General features: G+C 39.5%; 1 protein-coding gene across 2 annotated transcripts in view; it reads left to right on the plus strand.

Moving 5' to 3' along the window:
• Window positions 1-4,030: 4,030 nt before the first annotated feature.
• The window catches only part of LOC122554243 (uncharacterized), a 103,807-nt gene continuing 91,572 nt past the window's right edge, over window positions 4,031-16,265 (plus strand). The window contains exons 1-2 of one of the 2 annotated variants that reach the window (XM_087976501.1): window positions 4,031-4,325; window positions 10,428-10,907. In XM_087976501.1, coding sequence (XP_087832627.1) covers window positions 10,523-10,907 — 385 coding nt within the window. In that variant the 5' untranslated portion in view covers window positions 4,031-4,325; window positions 10,428-10,522. Of the gene's footprint in view, window positions 4,326-4,354; window positions 4,483-10,427; window positions 10,908-16,265 lie in introns of those variants that run through there. The other variant, XM_043698964.2, reaches the window with a different exon arrangement.

The following is a 16,265-nucleotide window of genomic DNA, read 5'->3' on the forward strand; positions in this document are numbered from 1 at the left end:
GGATTTATCCACCTTCAAGCGTTTCAAGACATCCAGCACTTCCTCCTCTGTAATATGGACATTTTTCAAGATGTCACCATCTATTTCCCTATATTCTATATCTTCCATGTCCTTTTCCACAGTAAATACTGATGCAAAATACTCATGGAACAAGTGGAGAGTGTCAAACTCCTGGGAGTGGTCATCAAGAACAGGCTTTCTTGGACTCTTCATGCGGATGCACTGGTTACAAAGGCCCAACAAATTCTCTTCTTCCTGAGGCAGCTGAGGAAATTTGGCATGACGGCGAATACCCTTGCCAACTTTTATAGGTGCGCCATCGAGAGCATTCTGTCTGGATGTATCATTACTTGGTATGGCAGCTGTACCATTGAAGATCAGACACAGTTACAGAGAGTGGTGAACTCAGCCCAGAAATTAACAAAGGCCACCCTCCCATCTATAGAATCCATCTACCAGGCCAGTTGTCAAGGAAAGGCCGCCAGCATTCTCAAAGATCCATCCCACCCTGGCAATGTTTTTCTACAACCTCTACCATCGGGGAGAAGGTACAGAAGCCTGAACACACCCACCAGCCGATTTCAAAACAGTTTCTACCCTACTGTTGTTAGAATACTGAATGGACTCACAAACACTTAACATTCGCCTGTACCTGTGTTTTTTGTTTTTGCCGCTGTTTACCTATTATTTACTTATTTATGCTACTTAACTCTGTGATCTGCCTGTATTACTCACAAGACAAAGCTTTTCACTGTGCCTCGGTACACGTGACAATAAATTCAGTTCAATTCAATTCAATTCAATTCAATTTAACGAGAATCCAGAGAACACATATTCCTGTTGAGAAAAAGGAAAGGTTGGTAGGTGTAGGGAATGCTGGAGAACTAACGAAATTGAGGGTTTGGTTAAGAAAAAGAAGGAAGCATATGTCATGTATAGACAGGATAGATTGAGTGAATCCTTAGAAGAGTATAAAGGCAGTAGGAGTATACTTAAGAGGGAAATCAGGAAGGCAAAAAAGGGACATGAGATAGCTTTGGCAAATCGAATTAAGGAGAATCCAAAGGGTCTTTACAAATACATTAAGGACAAAAGGGTAACTCGGGAGAGAATAGGGCCCCTCAAAGATCAGCAAGGCGGCCTTTGTGTGGAGCCGCAGAAAATGGGGGAGATACTAAATGAGTATTTTGCATCAGTATTTACTGTGGAAAAGGACATGGAAGATATAGAATCTAGGGAAATAGATGGTGACATCTTGAAAAATGTCCATATTATGGAGGAGGAAGTGCTGGATGTCTTGAAACGCATGGAGGTGGATAAATCCCCAGGACCTGATCAGGTGTACTCTAGAAGTCTGTAGGAAGCTAGGGAAGTGATTGCTGGGCCTCTTGCTGAGATATTTGTATCATAGATAGTCATAGGTGAGGTGCCGGAAGACTGGAGGTTGGCTAACATGGTGTCTCTGTTTAAGAAGGGTGGTAAGGACAAGCCAGGGAACTATAGACCCGTGAGCCTGATGTTGGTAGTAGGCAAGTTGTTGGAGGGAATCCTGAGGGACAGGATTTACATGTATTTGGAAAGGCAAGGACTGATTAGAGATAGTCAGCATGGCTTTGTGTGTGGGAAATCATGTCTCACAAATTTGATTGAGTTTTTTGAAGAAGTAACAAAGAGGATTGATGAGGGTAGAGAGGTAGATGTGATCTATATGGACTTCAGTAAGGCGTTCAATAAGGTTCCCCATGGGAGACTGATTAGCAAGGTTAGATCTCATGGAATAGAGAGAGAACTCACCATTTGGATACAGAACTGGCTCAAAGGTGGAAGACAGTGGGTGTTGGTGGAGGGTTGTTTTTCAGACTGGAGGCCTGTGACCAGTGGAGTGCCACAAGGATAAGTGCTGGGTCCACAACTTTTCGTCATTTATATAAATGATTTGGATGTGAGCATAAGCGGTACAGTTAGTAACTTTGCAGATGACACCAAAATCGTAGGTGTAGTGGACTGTGAAGAGGGTTACCTCAGATTACAACAGGATCTGGACTAGATGGGCCAATGGGCTGAGAAGTAGCAGATGGAGTTTAATTCAGATAAATGCGAGGTGATGCATTTTGGGAAAGTAAATCTTAGCAGGACTTCTACACTTAATGGTAAGGTCCTAGGGAGTGTTGCTGAACAAAGAGACCTTGGAGTGCAGGTTCATAGCTCCTTGAAAGTGGAGTTGCTGGTAGATAGGATAGTGAAGAAGGCGTTTGGTATGCTTTCCTTTATTGTTCAGAGTATTGAGTACAGGAGCTGGGAGGTCATGTTGCGGCTGTACAGAACATTGGTTAGGCCACTGTTGGAATATTGCGTGTAATTCTGGTCTCCTTTCTATTGGAAAAATATTGTGAAACTTGAAAGGGTTCAGAAAAGATTTACAAGGATGTTGCCAGGATTGGAGGTTTTGAGCTATACGGAGAGGCTGAACAGGCTGGGGCTGTTTTCCCTGGCGTGTCGGAGGCTGAGGGGTGACCTTATAGAGGTTTACAAAATGATGGATAGGATAAATAGACAAAGTCTTTTCCCTGGGGTGGGGGAGTCCAGAACTAGAGGGCATAGATTTAGGGTGAGTGGGGAAAGATATAAAAGAGACCTAAGGGGCAACATTTTTACACAGAAGGTGGTACGTGTATAGAATGAGGATGTGGTAGAGGCTGGTACAATTGCAACATTTCAGAGGCATTTGGAAGGGTATATGAATAGGAAGGGTTCGGAGTGATATGGGCTGGGCGCTGGCAGATGGGACTAGATTGAGTTGGGATATCTGGTCAGCATGGACGGGTTGGACAGAAGGGTCAGTTTCTGTGCTGTACATCTCTATGACTCTATGACTCTAATTACTAAAGATCCTCAGAAGGACTTTCCAAACCCACAACTAATTCCATCCACAAGGACAAGGGCAACAGATACATAGGTATATACTACCAGCTGCAATTACCTCTCCATTTTATTCACCGTCCTGGCTTGGAAATATATTGCCGTTCCTTCTGTGTTGCTGGGTCAAAATCCTGGACTTCCCTCTCTAACTGTATTGTGAATCTCTACCTCCAGTAGATGGGCTTCAGCAGTTCAAGAAGGCAGCTCACTACTCCCTTCTGAAGGGTAACCAGCAATTGGCAATAAATGTTGGTCAGCCAGTGTTGCCCACATCCCACCACTGAATAAATTTAAAAAAACACAACTCCCCGAGGATTTCACTAAGTTTAAATAACAGTATAAACATCAAAACACTACTGCTAACAAAGCAACAGCTAATAGAAATCAGTCAGGAAGTAACTTGAAAGCAGTTGATGATCTCTTTGAATTGCGCTGCTTGGTTCTTCATGCTGAATTCATGTTCAGCTGGCTGCAAAATGTCATTGCTAGTTTCAAATGAGCAGTAAACACTCACAACCACCCTACTGGCGGTTCCAGAGACTGACACAGATATATTCACGAGAGAAAGTTGTTCATGTGCATCCGACCAGTACATCGTAAAACCATGACCTAAATTTTAACTCAGAGGGTGAGATAAAATATCTTGTTTCATTAATTCAGCAACATCGTGGCGAGTGGCAACACAATATTGAGTCACTATGGATGAGCTTAGTCAGCAGCTAACTTGCATTAAAATGTACCTGGATGTGTTTAATTTTGACACAGAGCAAAAATGAATGTAAAATATTAATTGATTGATTTAATTGTCACATATACTTGTTACACGTATTCGTGAAAAGTGTTGCAAAATGTCGCCATTCTCCGGCACCATCTTAAAACACCGAAAATAAATCAAGGCATGGAATGGAAAGGTACAAGATAAGGAAATGAAGTTAAGACTTCAACTTTACAGTTGTTCTGGTGAAATGCTGAACCATGGGCCTGGATTTTAGGCTGCTCCACCCTAACGTTGAGACCAACATCAGCACGATGCAGTTTGGCAGCCTCGAGTCCCTTTGCCACACTGCTGCCACGGTAACAGAGTTGCATTTCTTCAGCGCCATCTTGCTGCTGCTGATCTCAGCAATGTAAAGTTCAATGTTACTCAAGTCAGGCTTTATTGAGAAGGAAAACATGTAAAGTGCCCCTTGTGAAATGAAGTTCATTTTGAGACATTGAGTAGCAGTGGAACAAAGGTGCAGAGTATATATTTCTGAGTGAATATTATGGTACCAGGCAGTTAAGATCCTGTTGTGGTTTTCGGTGAACAGCAATGCAGAGCTAATTAACATCGAGATAACCTTTGCAGTGTTCTAGTTGGCTGTTTTTAGCAATAAAAGGAAATGAGGCAAGCAAGGATAAAAGAGGTTAGTTGACATGTTTTAATCTACTTTAAAGTCGTAACGGTGCTCAAAGGCCACTTTTATTTGATTCGTGACTTAAGTATCTGCCTACAAAAAATTCAAACGGGAAAAATAATCATGGCATATCTGACATTTTTTTCCAAACTACTCATCACTATTGGTAAGTTAATTCTCTTTCTTTTAAATTTATTACATTATAATTTCCTTCTTGTTAGTAAAGGAATCTCTGTGGGTTTTTTTTTTAAACTGAGCTAGTTTTGATGTTGTAATGTGCAATTCTTTGATTATTTGCTAAGTGTTATGCTCCTTATTGGTGCTCCTTGTGCAACACCATTGTGAGCACATGACCTTCTGTACTAAAGTGTGATTTTGGCATTCTTTCTAACTTCCATGCCCATTACTATTCCAGGACTAACCAAATAGTTCTAATTTGGTTAGTTGGATCCATTCTAGTATCCATTCTTGCGTCCATTATAGTAAATTAAAGTATAGTCTGGTTTCCTCCCACAGTCCAAAGATGTGCAGGTTAGGTGAAGTGGCCATGCTAAATTGCCCGCAGTGTTAGGTGAAGGGGTAAATGTAGGGGAATGGGTTGCTCTTCGGAGGGTCGGTGTGGACTTGTTGGACCGAAAGGCCTGTTTCAACACTGTAAATAATCTAATCATTACTTTGCTCAAATGTTTGGCTTAAAAATGACAAACTAAGAGGGAAGGTCCAAAACACTCATCTTGAGTTCATTGAACCACTTAAGCCCTTGAATGATATTCAAATGTTACTAGTTTTTTTCTGCTTTTAATGCCCATAATGGATTAAAGGTGATAAATGGCTTCGTAACTGGAGGACATGTGTTATTCAGTGAAATTTGTAGTTCCAGAGAAAACTATACTGTAAACCAAGATTTGTAACACCTTTGTGATTTTTTTAATACCAGAAATCATGGTAAATTCAGTATGCAATCAACATGCATAATTTTAATTGTATTTTAGTAGCAGCCTTGATTATTCAGTAGTGGGCATTATGCCCCTCATTGATGTTATTTTGTGCTATAGATCTGTAGATCAGGAATTGTGTTCATTTTTGGGAAGACAGATTCCAAAAGCAAATTGTTCTTTTTTATAGCTGTGAAAGCAGTAATTCTGAGACCCAGCTACCAGTGAAGGCAGTTTTTAAATCTGTTAATATTAAGCAGTAATGAGCCCTGGATAGTAGATGCATCTCCTTTTGAGACACACACACACGGTTAGCGAAAAGGCGTATCTCATCTGGAAATGACATTTTTTCAAAACTACGAACTTACTGGAAGGCAGAAATGTCTTATCATGCCAATTTCTTCTTTTGGCTAAACTTGAAACTGCCTGAAGATCTGACCAAAAACTCCATGCTATATTGTCAGCTAATATACATGTTGTTAACACAAGTTTCTAGTAAATCCTTAAATGCAATTGTTTTCAGATTGATAATCATTTTACGGTCTGAAATCCTGTTGCTAAAGATAACACTTTTGCCACCTCCATATCCTCCGATAACAAAATGCAAACTGTTCAAAGCATTTTGGGCTATACTCTTGTTTATGTCTTCAACAAACTAAAGCCTGAGATTTCTTTTCAAATTTTTTCTGGAAATGTTTGAGCTAAGATTGTCGCAATAATATTATTTTAGATGTGGCTCAAATGAGCTGGGACATGTGCATGATTTTTAGCAGCAAGATGCTATTGCCATATAATTAAATAATATCGAAAATTATTTGATTAAACAAAATGAATCTATTTGATTAGACTCTGGATCAGATTTTCATTAGATATACTGCCAATTGCATGTGGAAACAATATTTTTCAATATGTTTGAGTGAATAACCAAGAAATCTGAGGTTTCTTTTGAACTGCACATCCTGTTTATTTCTTTAAAAACAATCAAAGAATACATGTCTGCAATACAGTAAAGGAAGGCCAAGTACTTGCTTTATTTAGTGTGAAATGCCAATTCTTGTAAAAGAATCTAACACATCAGGTTAAGAGAGTGTCACATCATTAATACTTCATCTACAAAACCTTATGATTACAAAGAATTGTCACAATCTTCTGTTTTGTTCACTTTTGCCCTTTATCAATAAATCTATGTTTTATTCAAACATGAGCGCTGAGGTCTCATGAGATGCTTTTATTTGCAGTCCATCAACTATTTGTCCATTTCCAATAATACCTTCTCTGCCAGCTCTGTCCTATTTCGAAAGCAAGTCAATATTTGGAAGTGTTAATGTGGAACCATACCCCTCAGCCAAACTAGTCTGCGTGAAACAAAGAAAAAGCGTCACTGGACTCGAAACATTGACTGTTTTTTTCTCCATAGATGCTGCTAGACCTGTTGAGTTTCTAGGTCAAGATTAAATTGGTGCTGGAAAAGCACAGCAGGTCAGGCAGCATCCGTGGAACAAGAGAGTTGATGTTTTGGGAGAGAGCCCTTCAGTTTCTTCCAGCAATTTCTGACTTTGTTTCCGATCTTCAGCATGGGCAGCTCTTTGTTTTATTTTTACATTTAATCGTCTCACCTCTTTTATCAAAATACATTACCTCATGCTTTTCTGTAGAAAATTCCATCTGCTACTGAAAATATCAATTCTGTCAGCCTCTCCATGCCCTACGACAGTCAGTTAATATGAGTCTTACTCTTTATTACCCTTCCAAATTCACATCATGGGCAAAATATTAAAAGATTACTCTGCACTCCAATATTCATGTTGCAGATCTGCAGTGGGCGTTGATAAATCTACATAATGAACGTACCTCCATAGAGATATGTATGAAATTCCTCTTATTCATACATGACGGCAGAATGCTGTCTTTCCATGTTGCCATATCCAGCCTCAGCCAAGATTAGAGCTCTGGATGTCCAAAGTAGTGGCTTTTCTCCTTGTACTGGCTATTCCCAGTCCTTTTATAGTAGCATCTACCTGCAGAATGACACATTTCTTTCTGTGAGAAAGTGAGGATTGCAGATGCTGGAGATCAGAGCTGAAAATGTGTTGCTGGAAAAGCGCAGCAGGTCAGGCAGCATCCAAGGAGCAGGAGAATCGACGTTTCAGGCATGAGCCCTTCTTCAGGAATTCCTGAAGAAGGGCTCATGCCCGAAACGTCGATTCTCCTGCTCCTTGGATGCTGCCTGACCTGCTGTGCTTTTCCAGCAACACATTTTCAGCCCACGTTTCTTTCTGTCATAATATGACAGAAATATCTCCTGGTACATTACCTTTCTGTCTTTTTCAAAATCCTTGTTGTATACTTTCTCAAGTAAGTCCAATAAAATGGGTATCATGATTTCCCTTTTACCAAATCATGTTGACTCTATTTGATTATTTTGAATTTTAATATTCCCTGCCATAATATCATAAATAATAGTTTGAAACATCTTTCCTATGACAGGTGTTAAGCTAACTGATTAATTGTTTACTGCTTTCTGTCTCTGTCCCTTTTTGAATAAAGGTGTTGCATTTACTATCTCCTCCAATCTAGGGAGTTTTATCAGACAATTATTTTAAAACTCTACGCTAAAGTCCATCAGGATCCAGGGATGTATAAGCCCACAACTCCATCATTTTGCTCAATATCACCTCCCTGGTGATTGTAATTTTCTTGGATTCCTTCCTCCCTTCCATTTCTTGGTTTATAACTAATTGTAGGATGTTTTTTATAACTTCAAGAATAAAGCATGATGCAAAATGTCTGTGTAATTAACTACACTTCTTTTTATTTTTCTTTATTAATTCCCCAGATTCATTTTCTATCAGACAAAAATTCACTTTGTTAACTTTTCTTTTTGAAATATCTGTAGACACACTTACTATCTATCTTTATATTTCTAGCTAGCTTTCTGATATTCTAATATTTGTCCCCTTATTAATCCTCTGCTGATTGTTATTTAATATTCTGTTCAATATTTAGTTCTGCCTTCTGTCTTTGGACAATTATATAACTTCTCTTTAAGTTTAATACGAACTTTAACATTTCTCGTGAACCACAGGTGGCGGCTCAAACATTTCCTGCTTTAACTTGTGCCTCCACCTTGGACCCAGATATCATATGTTGTTCCTTTATATTCTGTGTATGTCATCACTAATTCTTACTGGAATATATCCTGCCTTATTTTAAGGCCCAAAGGTCGATATAGGAACTTGTACCATCCAAAGGGTTTGGGGAATAGCACCAGCAGTGGGTATCTCACATCCTGTTTTATACTTCTGGCATTAATCTTTCTGAAAACATTCACCCCCTGCCAGTCCTGGTGTGATCTATTCCAGTGTTGGAATAGGGAGAAGATCCCCCTTTTTGTCTTGATTAAGATCTTTGGAATTCAGGTAAATTCCCGACCCCATCCATGTGGCTTCCCTTCATCATGTTGTAATCTTCTCAATCTGTTGTTTCGAATTCTGGAGGTCGCCTGCTATGTTTTCCATTTCTTGGAATTCTCTTTCAAGCTTTTCCTTCAGTTCTAATGCATTTTACATGGGAATAAATCACTGAACTCATTGCTCAGTCAGTATGATTGTCCTCAAAACGATCAAAGCATCCAACCATTTTATCGAAACATTTTGGATTCATTTGCAACAGATCTTCTCTGCAGCTGATTCTAAGGTACTTTTCAATTTGTTAACAATCTTCAACCCTCAGTATAATTTACCTCATGATTTGCTGAGATAACTTGCATCTCTCTTCAACTGTTCAGCCCCAGGATAGCAGGAACACTAGTAATGCAGAATATCTAATAAGCATCTTTTCCTTTGTGGATCACCCCAATTTGAATTGCTCAAATCAGTTCCTCAATATCCAGCTGGCATCATATTGTTTAGATTCAGGACACCTTTCCTTGGATAATTATTTTTTTCTGACAAATGTTCAGAAAAGAACTTGCAGTATCGTCTGAGGAGGGTTGACCTTGCTCTGTGCCCCAGTATCAAGCTTCACCCACTCCCACTGAAATGGGCTTTTTTTTCTCTCTCACTATCGCCCTGATCTGAACGGTTGTGAAAATTTCTTTTCTCCAGGAACAGTCACAGTCATATTCAGACATTAATATAATTCCAATGTCTAGAGTCGAGTGTACGGTGCTGGAAAAACACAGCAGCTCGGGCAGCATCCGAGGAGTAGGAGAACTGACGTTTTGGGCAAAAGTTCTTGATGAAGGGCTTTTGTCCGAGATGTCGATGCTCCTGCTCCTGGGATGCTGCCTGACCTGCTGTGCTTTTCCAGCACCACTCTCGAATCTAGTCTCCAGCATCTGCAGTATTCACCTTCGCCTGATTCCTATGTCTACCCTGTTCTCAAACCCACTGGCATCTTCCAGGTTACTGGATTTTCCCTGTATCTCCAGCTCTGGTGATTTTTCTGTTACCCTCTTCCTTTTGTTCAACTTTCCCAGTAATTGGCCTTTCCATCAACTCTGCTGATCTGAGGTTATGTGAAGTACATCTTTCTGTCTGGGAGTTCACGTGGTCATCCATAGCTTCAGTGCATCTTTCTCGTTAAGCAAAAAAAAAAATTGAAAGAACTACAAATGCTGGAAAACAGAAACAAAAACAGTAATTGTTGGAAAAACTCAGCAGGTCTGGCAGCATCTATTTCAAGAAAGCAGAGTTAATGTTTTGGGTCCAATGATCCTGCTGAGTTTCGCCAGAAATTTCTGTTTTCATTTGAAATAAATGAGAATTGGCATTCACTTGTTCCTCCCATGGTGGTCATTCATGAATGGACAATGAATTGCCATTCTATTGTTGGAAGCTGTTTTATTAGAGAGTATCATAAACCCAATTGGTCCTTACCCAATGTCTACATATATGTACAGGAGTCACTTGATAACACTTCTAACAACCCAAGGTCAATTCGAGTTGCCAAATTCACAGTCTACTTAAAATCAGCTCTTGCATCATGGACTAGAAAATGCATTGATCTGAATGGCTCAATTTCTCAGCATGTGGGGTCTGTTACCATGCTGTATGACTCAATATGGTGACATGTAAATAGTTGGTAATCGGGTCAGGTCACAGCAGAAATTATATTCTTGGTCTGAAGAGCTATTCGAATAAATGGCAAACTAATTAGTTTTCTTTTATTAAAGGTATCCTGGATGCGGTAACTGATGGTGAAGCCATAATCTCAAGTCAAACAAATGTAACAGAGTTTTTTCAGTCTGCTTCAGTATCTGATCCTGAAATGAATTTCAGCACAGTTTCACCCAGTGGAGAGACTTCGAATCCTAAAGGAACATTGGATCTTGGAATCATAAAAGCTTCTGACTACCATGCATCTGTAACTACTGAAATATCTAGTCATCTAAATACTAGTGACACTCAAAGTCTTAATCAAACAGAAGAATATGGTAACAACTCCTTCCCAGTTGACAGCTCCAGTGTCAGAACCACAGTCCTACCTAGTTCAACAGTGTCACAAAAAATACCAGTAAGTCAGATGCCAGACATAGACGTGTCTTCAGCAGCCACCATGACTTCGATTGTCAGCACTTCAGGTTTCAAAGGAAGCAGCTCTCTTTCACCTTATAGCACTTCAGCTATTCCTGATGGAGCAGCAAACACTTTGGGTAAGTCATTTCCACATTGTACCAATTAACGTTGCACTAAGACCATGGATCAGTTAAAAGAAAACCAACCAATGGAAATCAAATCTAAAACAAAAATATGTCTGAACGGAATTTTGTGTTGCAATTCCAGAAAGATTGTCAGATCTGACCCTGAGGTGGGGCTCAGTTATCCACTCATGTTCATTGTTATGTTGGGTCAATGGAGAGAAGATGAACAGAAGCAGTTTGCATGCAACTTTATGAGTGATGCTGTTTTTTGCTGCTATATTTAAGCACCACCTATGTTAACATTGCAGAGCATAGTCATGCCAATATGCCTGAAAGGGGTTGATAAAGGATGTTGAAATATTTTTATGGCTAGGATAAGCATTCCTTCCTGTGATGCCGGAGCAATGTTCCAACCTGCTTACTCACCTTCCACTGCTGCCGACCACACATTGCTCTGATTTTCTCTTTGAGTTTGGAACTGTCAGTCAACTCCAGTAGTGGGCACCAGACTTTCTTCCTCCCAGTTGTAGGTCGTGCTGCAAAGGCACAGGCAGCATACCGGTCCAATCAAATGGAAACCTGACCATCGAAAGAGTTTGATCTCTGCTTGGGGACATTGAGCAAGCATCTTAGTTTTTCTTCCCACTACATCTCACATCAAAATCAACGATCCTCAAACAAATTCTTCATCACGTAATTATGAAAGTATAAACAAAACCAGTCTCTGTGGTGCAAATGGTCAGCGTGTTCGGCTGTTAACCACCCAGGGACACATCTATCACTGTTCTAGGGTGACACGGTGGCTCAGTGGTTAACACTGCTGCCTCACAGCACCAGGGACCTGGGTTCGATTCCAGCCTGGGGTAACTGTCTGTGTGGAGTTTGCACATTCTCCCCATGTCTGCGTGGGTTTCCTCTGGGTGCTCTGGTTTCCTCTCACAGTCCAAAGATGTACAGGTTAGGCCGAATTGGCCATGCTAAATTGCCCGTATTATTAGGTGCATTAGTCAGGGACAAATGTAGGGGACTGGGTCTGGATTGGTTACTCTTTGCAGGGTCGGTGTGGACTTGTTGGGCTGAATGGCCTGTTTCCACACTGTAGGGAACCTAATCTAAAATATACAGAGGAGCTAAGTTCATGCTGTCACTGATATCTGTTGGAGTTGGAATTCTATGAAGGTTCTCCCAATTGCCTGCCTTAAGTTTAAAGGAAAAACAGCAAGCATCAAAGAAACAGCATGAACAATGTCCCAAGGGATTTCCACTAATGTTTCACTGAGATTATAATGGGTGGTCAAGAGAAATTCCTACGTAAATGCTAAACCTCAAGGGTATCTCATTGGTAGGCCGTAAACCAGGACCATCCTTCAAACACTGAATTTTACCATTTCTATTAGTTTCAAGAGCTTCCGACTCTTGAATTAATACAGAAACATAAAAAATAGGACCAGGAGCAGGTTGTTCAGCCAACTGAACCTGCTCTGCCATTTAATATGATCATGCTGATCCTCTATCTCATTGCCATAGTCCTGCTCTCTCCCGAAATCCCTTAATGCAGTTAGGAAACTGTTCCTTTCTTATTTATTTTCAGTGACTTGCCCTCCACAGTCTTACTGGAAAAGACATCCATAGGTTCACGACATGCTCAGTAAAGACATTCCTCTTCATATATAATTGGTAGGATAATACGTCAGACTCTCTTTGAATATTTTATGCACCATCAGTTAAATCAAAGCTGACCCTGAAAGGGTTTGGAAGATGTCATAATCCAATTTGACCCTGTTTTTAAAGTTATCAAGCTGATGTATGAATGTTTATGGTTGTTGGAAAGAAAATAATATCTAAGACTGCAGGTGTACTGTAGTTTCAGTGTAATGTCCTCAAATGTACAGTGTTATCTTACTTCACAGGAATCATGATTTTAAGTGTTCTTTTTGAATGTTTAAAAATGCCAATTGCTGCTAATTCCTGATGGCAGAAAATAGCTTTCTACTCTGTCAACTCTTCAATTGTTAAAAGTTACATCTACAGCAAAGGCTGGGAATCAGCACTTTGTCCGGACTGATTGCACATTGAATGGAGCTCTGTTTTCTCTCATTCAACACCAGTGCAACTGAACCACATAAACATGGTTCCTCACTCAAATTACTATGAGAAGGGTAATTGTCTGTAGTAGTGAAATCAGAACTTAAAAGAAAAGCATAAACTTAAATTTTATGCTCATTAACCATTTTAGGAACCAATTTTTTTTAATTGCTTCAAGACACTGATTACATTTTGTAACCATGTTACTTCAATCTAAATTATGTAGAATAACAGATACAATGTGATAAAAATTAACAGATAACAAGCTTTACTGTAGGAATAGACAAAAGATGAATATATCACATATCATATGAATATATTAATGTATTTAAACCCATAGGACTTCTGATTATATTGTGTTTTATGCGAAGTAATTACTGTTGAAGTGCTTATACCACAGAGAAATGAAGAAAAGCTTTAAAAGAAGACAAACCAGTTAGCAGTAAATTCTAAGCTGAACTGTACTGAATTAGTTTGATGTCATGCATATGCATATAAATAAATGCACAAGGAGAAAAGATGTGATTTAACTGAACAGAATTGTTCCATAATGTGTATTGAGTACGTCAGCGGATATTTGTTTTGGTTTAGTATCCAGTACCTTAGCAGCAATACCTCATCAGTCAGATGCCATTCTCATTGGCAAAACTGTCTCACAGACATTTAAATTGATGACAGTTCCAGCCAGCATGGAACTGTACTTAATACCAGTGGAGACACATGCTTGAACCATGATCTCACGTTGAAATGTTCTAACAGTTGCCCCGTATGATCTCATGTCCTTTTGGGTATAGGTCTCCTTCTCTCGGAAACACTGGGCATTGCATTCTTACTGTTGTGAGATCATCGACTACAAGTCTATTTTGGTCCAGGAATCATACCCATGTTTTGATCCTCAGCCCATATCCTTAAATGTAGTCCTCTAATCTAGCACATACCGGCCCCCCTCTCCCAATAACCAAGTCCTTCTGTGACTTTCATATGCTTCCTTTGTGGAAGTGAAGGACGAACTAAGCTTCCTCTTGCCATTATTGGCCAAAGTATTCCAGATGCTGGTAAAACGAAATGCAAAATAAACAAAATAGGAAAGTTATGATTAATGTCTACCAAATTGTGTTTTGATTAATACATTTCTTCCATTGCCTTGGTCTGCATAATGAACATACTGTAGAAGAAAATATCACATATTTCAGTTGAATTATACACTTTACAAATATGTGTTTCTGGCATCAAAAGAGAAAATGCTGGAAAATCGCAGCAGGTCTGGCAGCACCTGCAAGGAGAGAAAAGAGCTAATGTTTCAAGTCTAACTGACCCTTTGTCAAAGCTAAAAAAAGGGGAGAAATACCTTGTTTCTGGCATGTTTAAAAATCACTGCTATTGAAATTATATCATGTTAAAATACAGAGTTTTTAAATTCTTCTTGGTTGCTGGATACAATAGAAAACATTTCTCTTCTTTAATGTTCTAATAATTAGAATTAAATGAAACTTCCTTATCTAATGACATTCATACCAGTTATAGATACTGGTCAAATAACCACTCAGGGAGCTATTTACTTAATAAGCAATTTACTTGACCATCCTTAATCTTGAGGTCTAATCAAGTACAGTCAGAACTTGTCATTACTCATTAAATCTTGAACTGAACTCGACTATTCCCTACTTCTAATTACCAGCAGGAATCCAGCAGTGCAATTTGGGAAAAAAAAACTTTCAATTTCTCTAACCCCCCCCTATCTTACCCCATCCTTCACTGTTAGCAGCAAACCTAAGAATTAATACAACAATGATTTGAGGAATGGCTCTGCACTAATTCTATCCATTCAACTTGTGGGGGAATCTTTTCTCTGATTGTTCGCTCCCATTATGGGAGTTTTGAGTTTTGGGACTTTTAGGAGCAAATTTGCTCCCTACTCCTATCTCAAACCTCACCCCCGTGTAACTTGAGTGTTGAGTAGAACGCTTCATTTCACTAATGAGCAAGTAGAATACTAATTTTAGCATGCACAGATTACTTGGAACGGAAGTTGGTGTCTCGAAAGGCAACAAAATTTCTGGTTGTATTTCTTTGTCCTTGCTACTTGAGAGGTTTACATCAATGAACGGAAGCATTCTTAGATTAATTAAAAGGACAGACCTGAATAAAGCTTCTGGTGAATCATTAACGGTTTAGAGAAACAACGTCAATTGACTATTGAAATTCAGCAAAACCATCATTGTTGGGTGAGGAGATCATCATCGGCACGTAAAAACAGGAGTCTTTCTCAGATGGAACATTGTGGCCATATCAAGGAAAGTCTACATTGATTGAACACAAGAGCAAAACAGATAAGAACACATGGAATGGGAGATAAGAACACTTACTCAGACCCACTGTAATTTGATATAATCAGGGTCGATCTACTACCTCAATTTCAATTGACCTTTCGCTCCCCAAATACATGATTCACTAAGAGACGAAAGCTCAATTTCTTTACAGCTTTATATAAACCCAATGATGAAGCATCCAAAACTCTCTTTGGTATGCACTCCAGTGGTATCCTCTCATTGAAAGCAATAGTTCCTCATTTTAGTCCTAAAGTTCCCTTATTCTAATACTCTGTTGCTATGTTCTAGATTCCCCAGCCAGCAGAAACCATCCAGGAGAAGGTGAGGACGCAATTGCTGGAGATCAGAGTCGAGAGTGTGTTGCTGGAAAACCACAGCAGGTCTGGCAACATCCGACGAGCAGGGGGATCAACGTTTCAGGCCTAATGAAGGGCTCCTGTCCGAAATGTCGATTTTCCTGCTCCTCGGATGCTGCCTGACCTGCTGTGCTTTTCCAGCACCACACTCTCGAGCAGAAACCATCTCTCAGTTTCTACTAACTCCAGACTCTTTAGCATCTTGTCTGGTTCAATGAAATCACCTCTCATTCCCAGAAGACATTGACTTAATTTATTCAACCTTCCTTCACAGGATAACCTCCTTCATCCCAGGAATCAATCAAAGTAAATATTGCCTTCAAGAGAATGACATCCTCCCTTAGATATGGATACTAAAATTGCACACAGTATTCCAATATCACCAAAGCTGTGTACAACTATAGCAAGACTTACTCACTCTTGTAGTCCAAGTCCCTTGCAATGAAGGTTATGTGTTGTTTGCATTCCTCATTACTTGCTGTACCTGCATGCTATCTATTTATTTTTCCTATATTAGCACACTCAAGTATCTCTGAACATTAACAATTAGTAGTGTCACGCTGTTAAAAACACATTGTTGTATCCATTCTTGCCATCAA

This window comes from Chiloscyllium plagiosum, unplaced genomic scaffold (assembly GCF_037043375.1).
Source record: "Chiloscyllium plagiosum isolate Xiang-an unplaced genomic scaffold, Cpla_swu_hap1 HiC_scaffold_1, whole genome shotgun sequence".
Taxonomy (NCBI): domain Eukaryota; kingdom Metazoa; phylum Chordata; class Chondrichthyes; order Orectolobiformes; family Hemiscylliidae; genus Chiloscyllium; species Chiloscyllium plagiosum.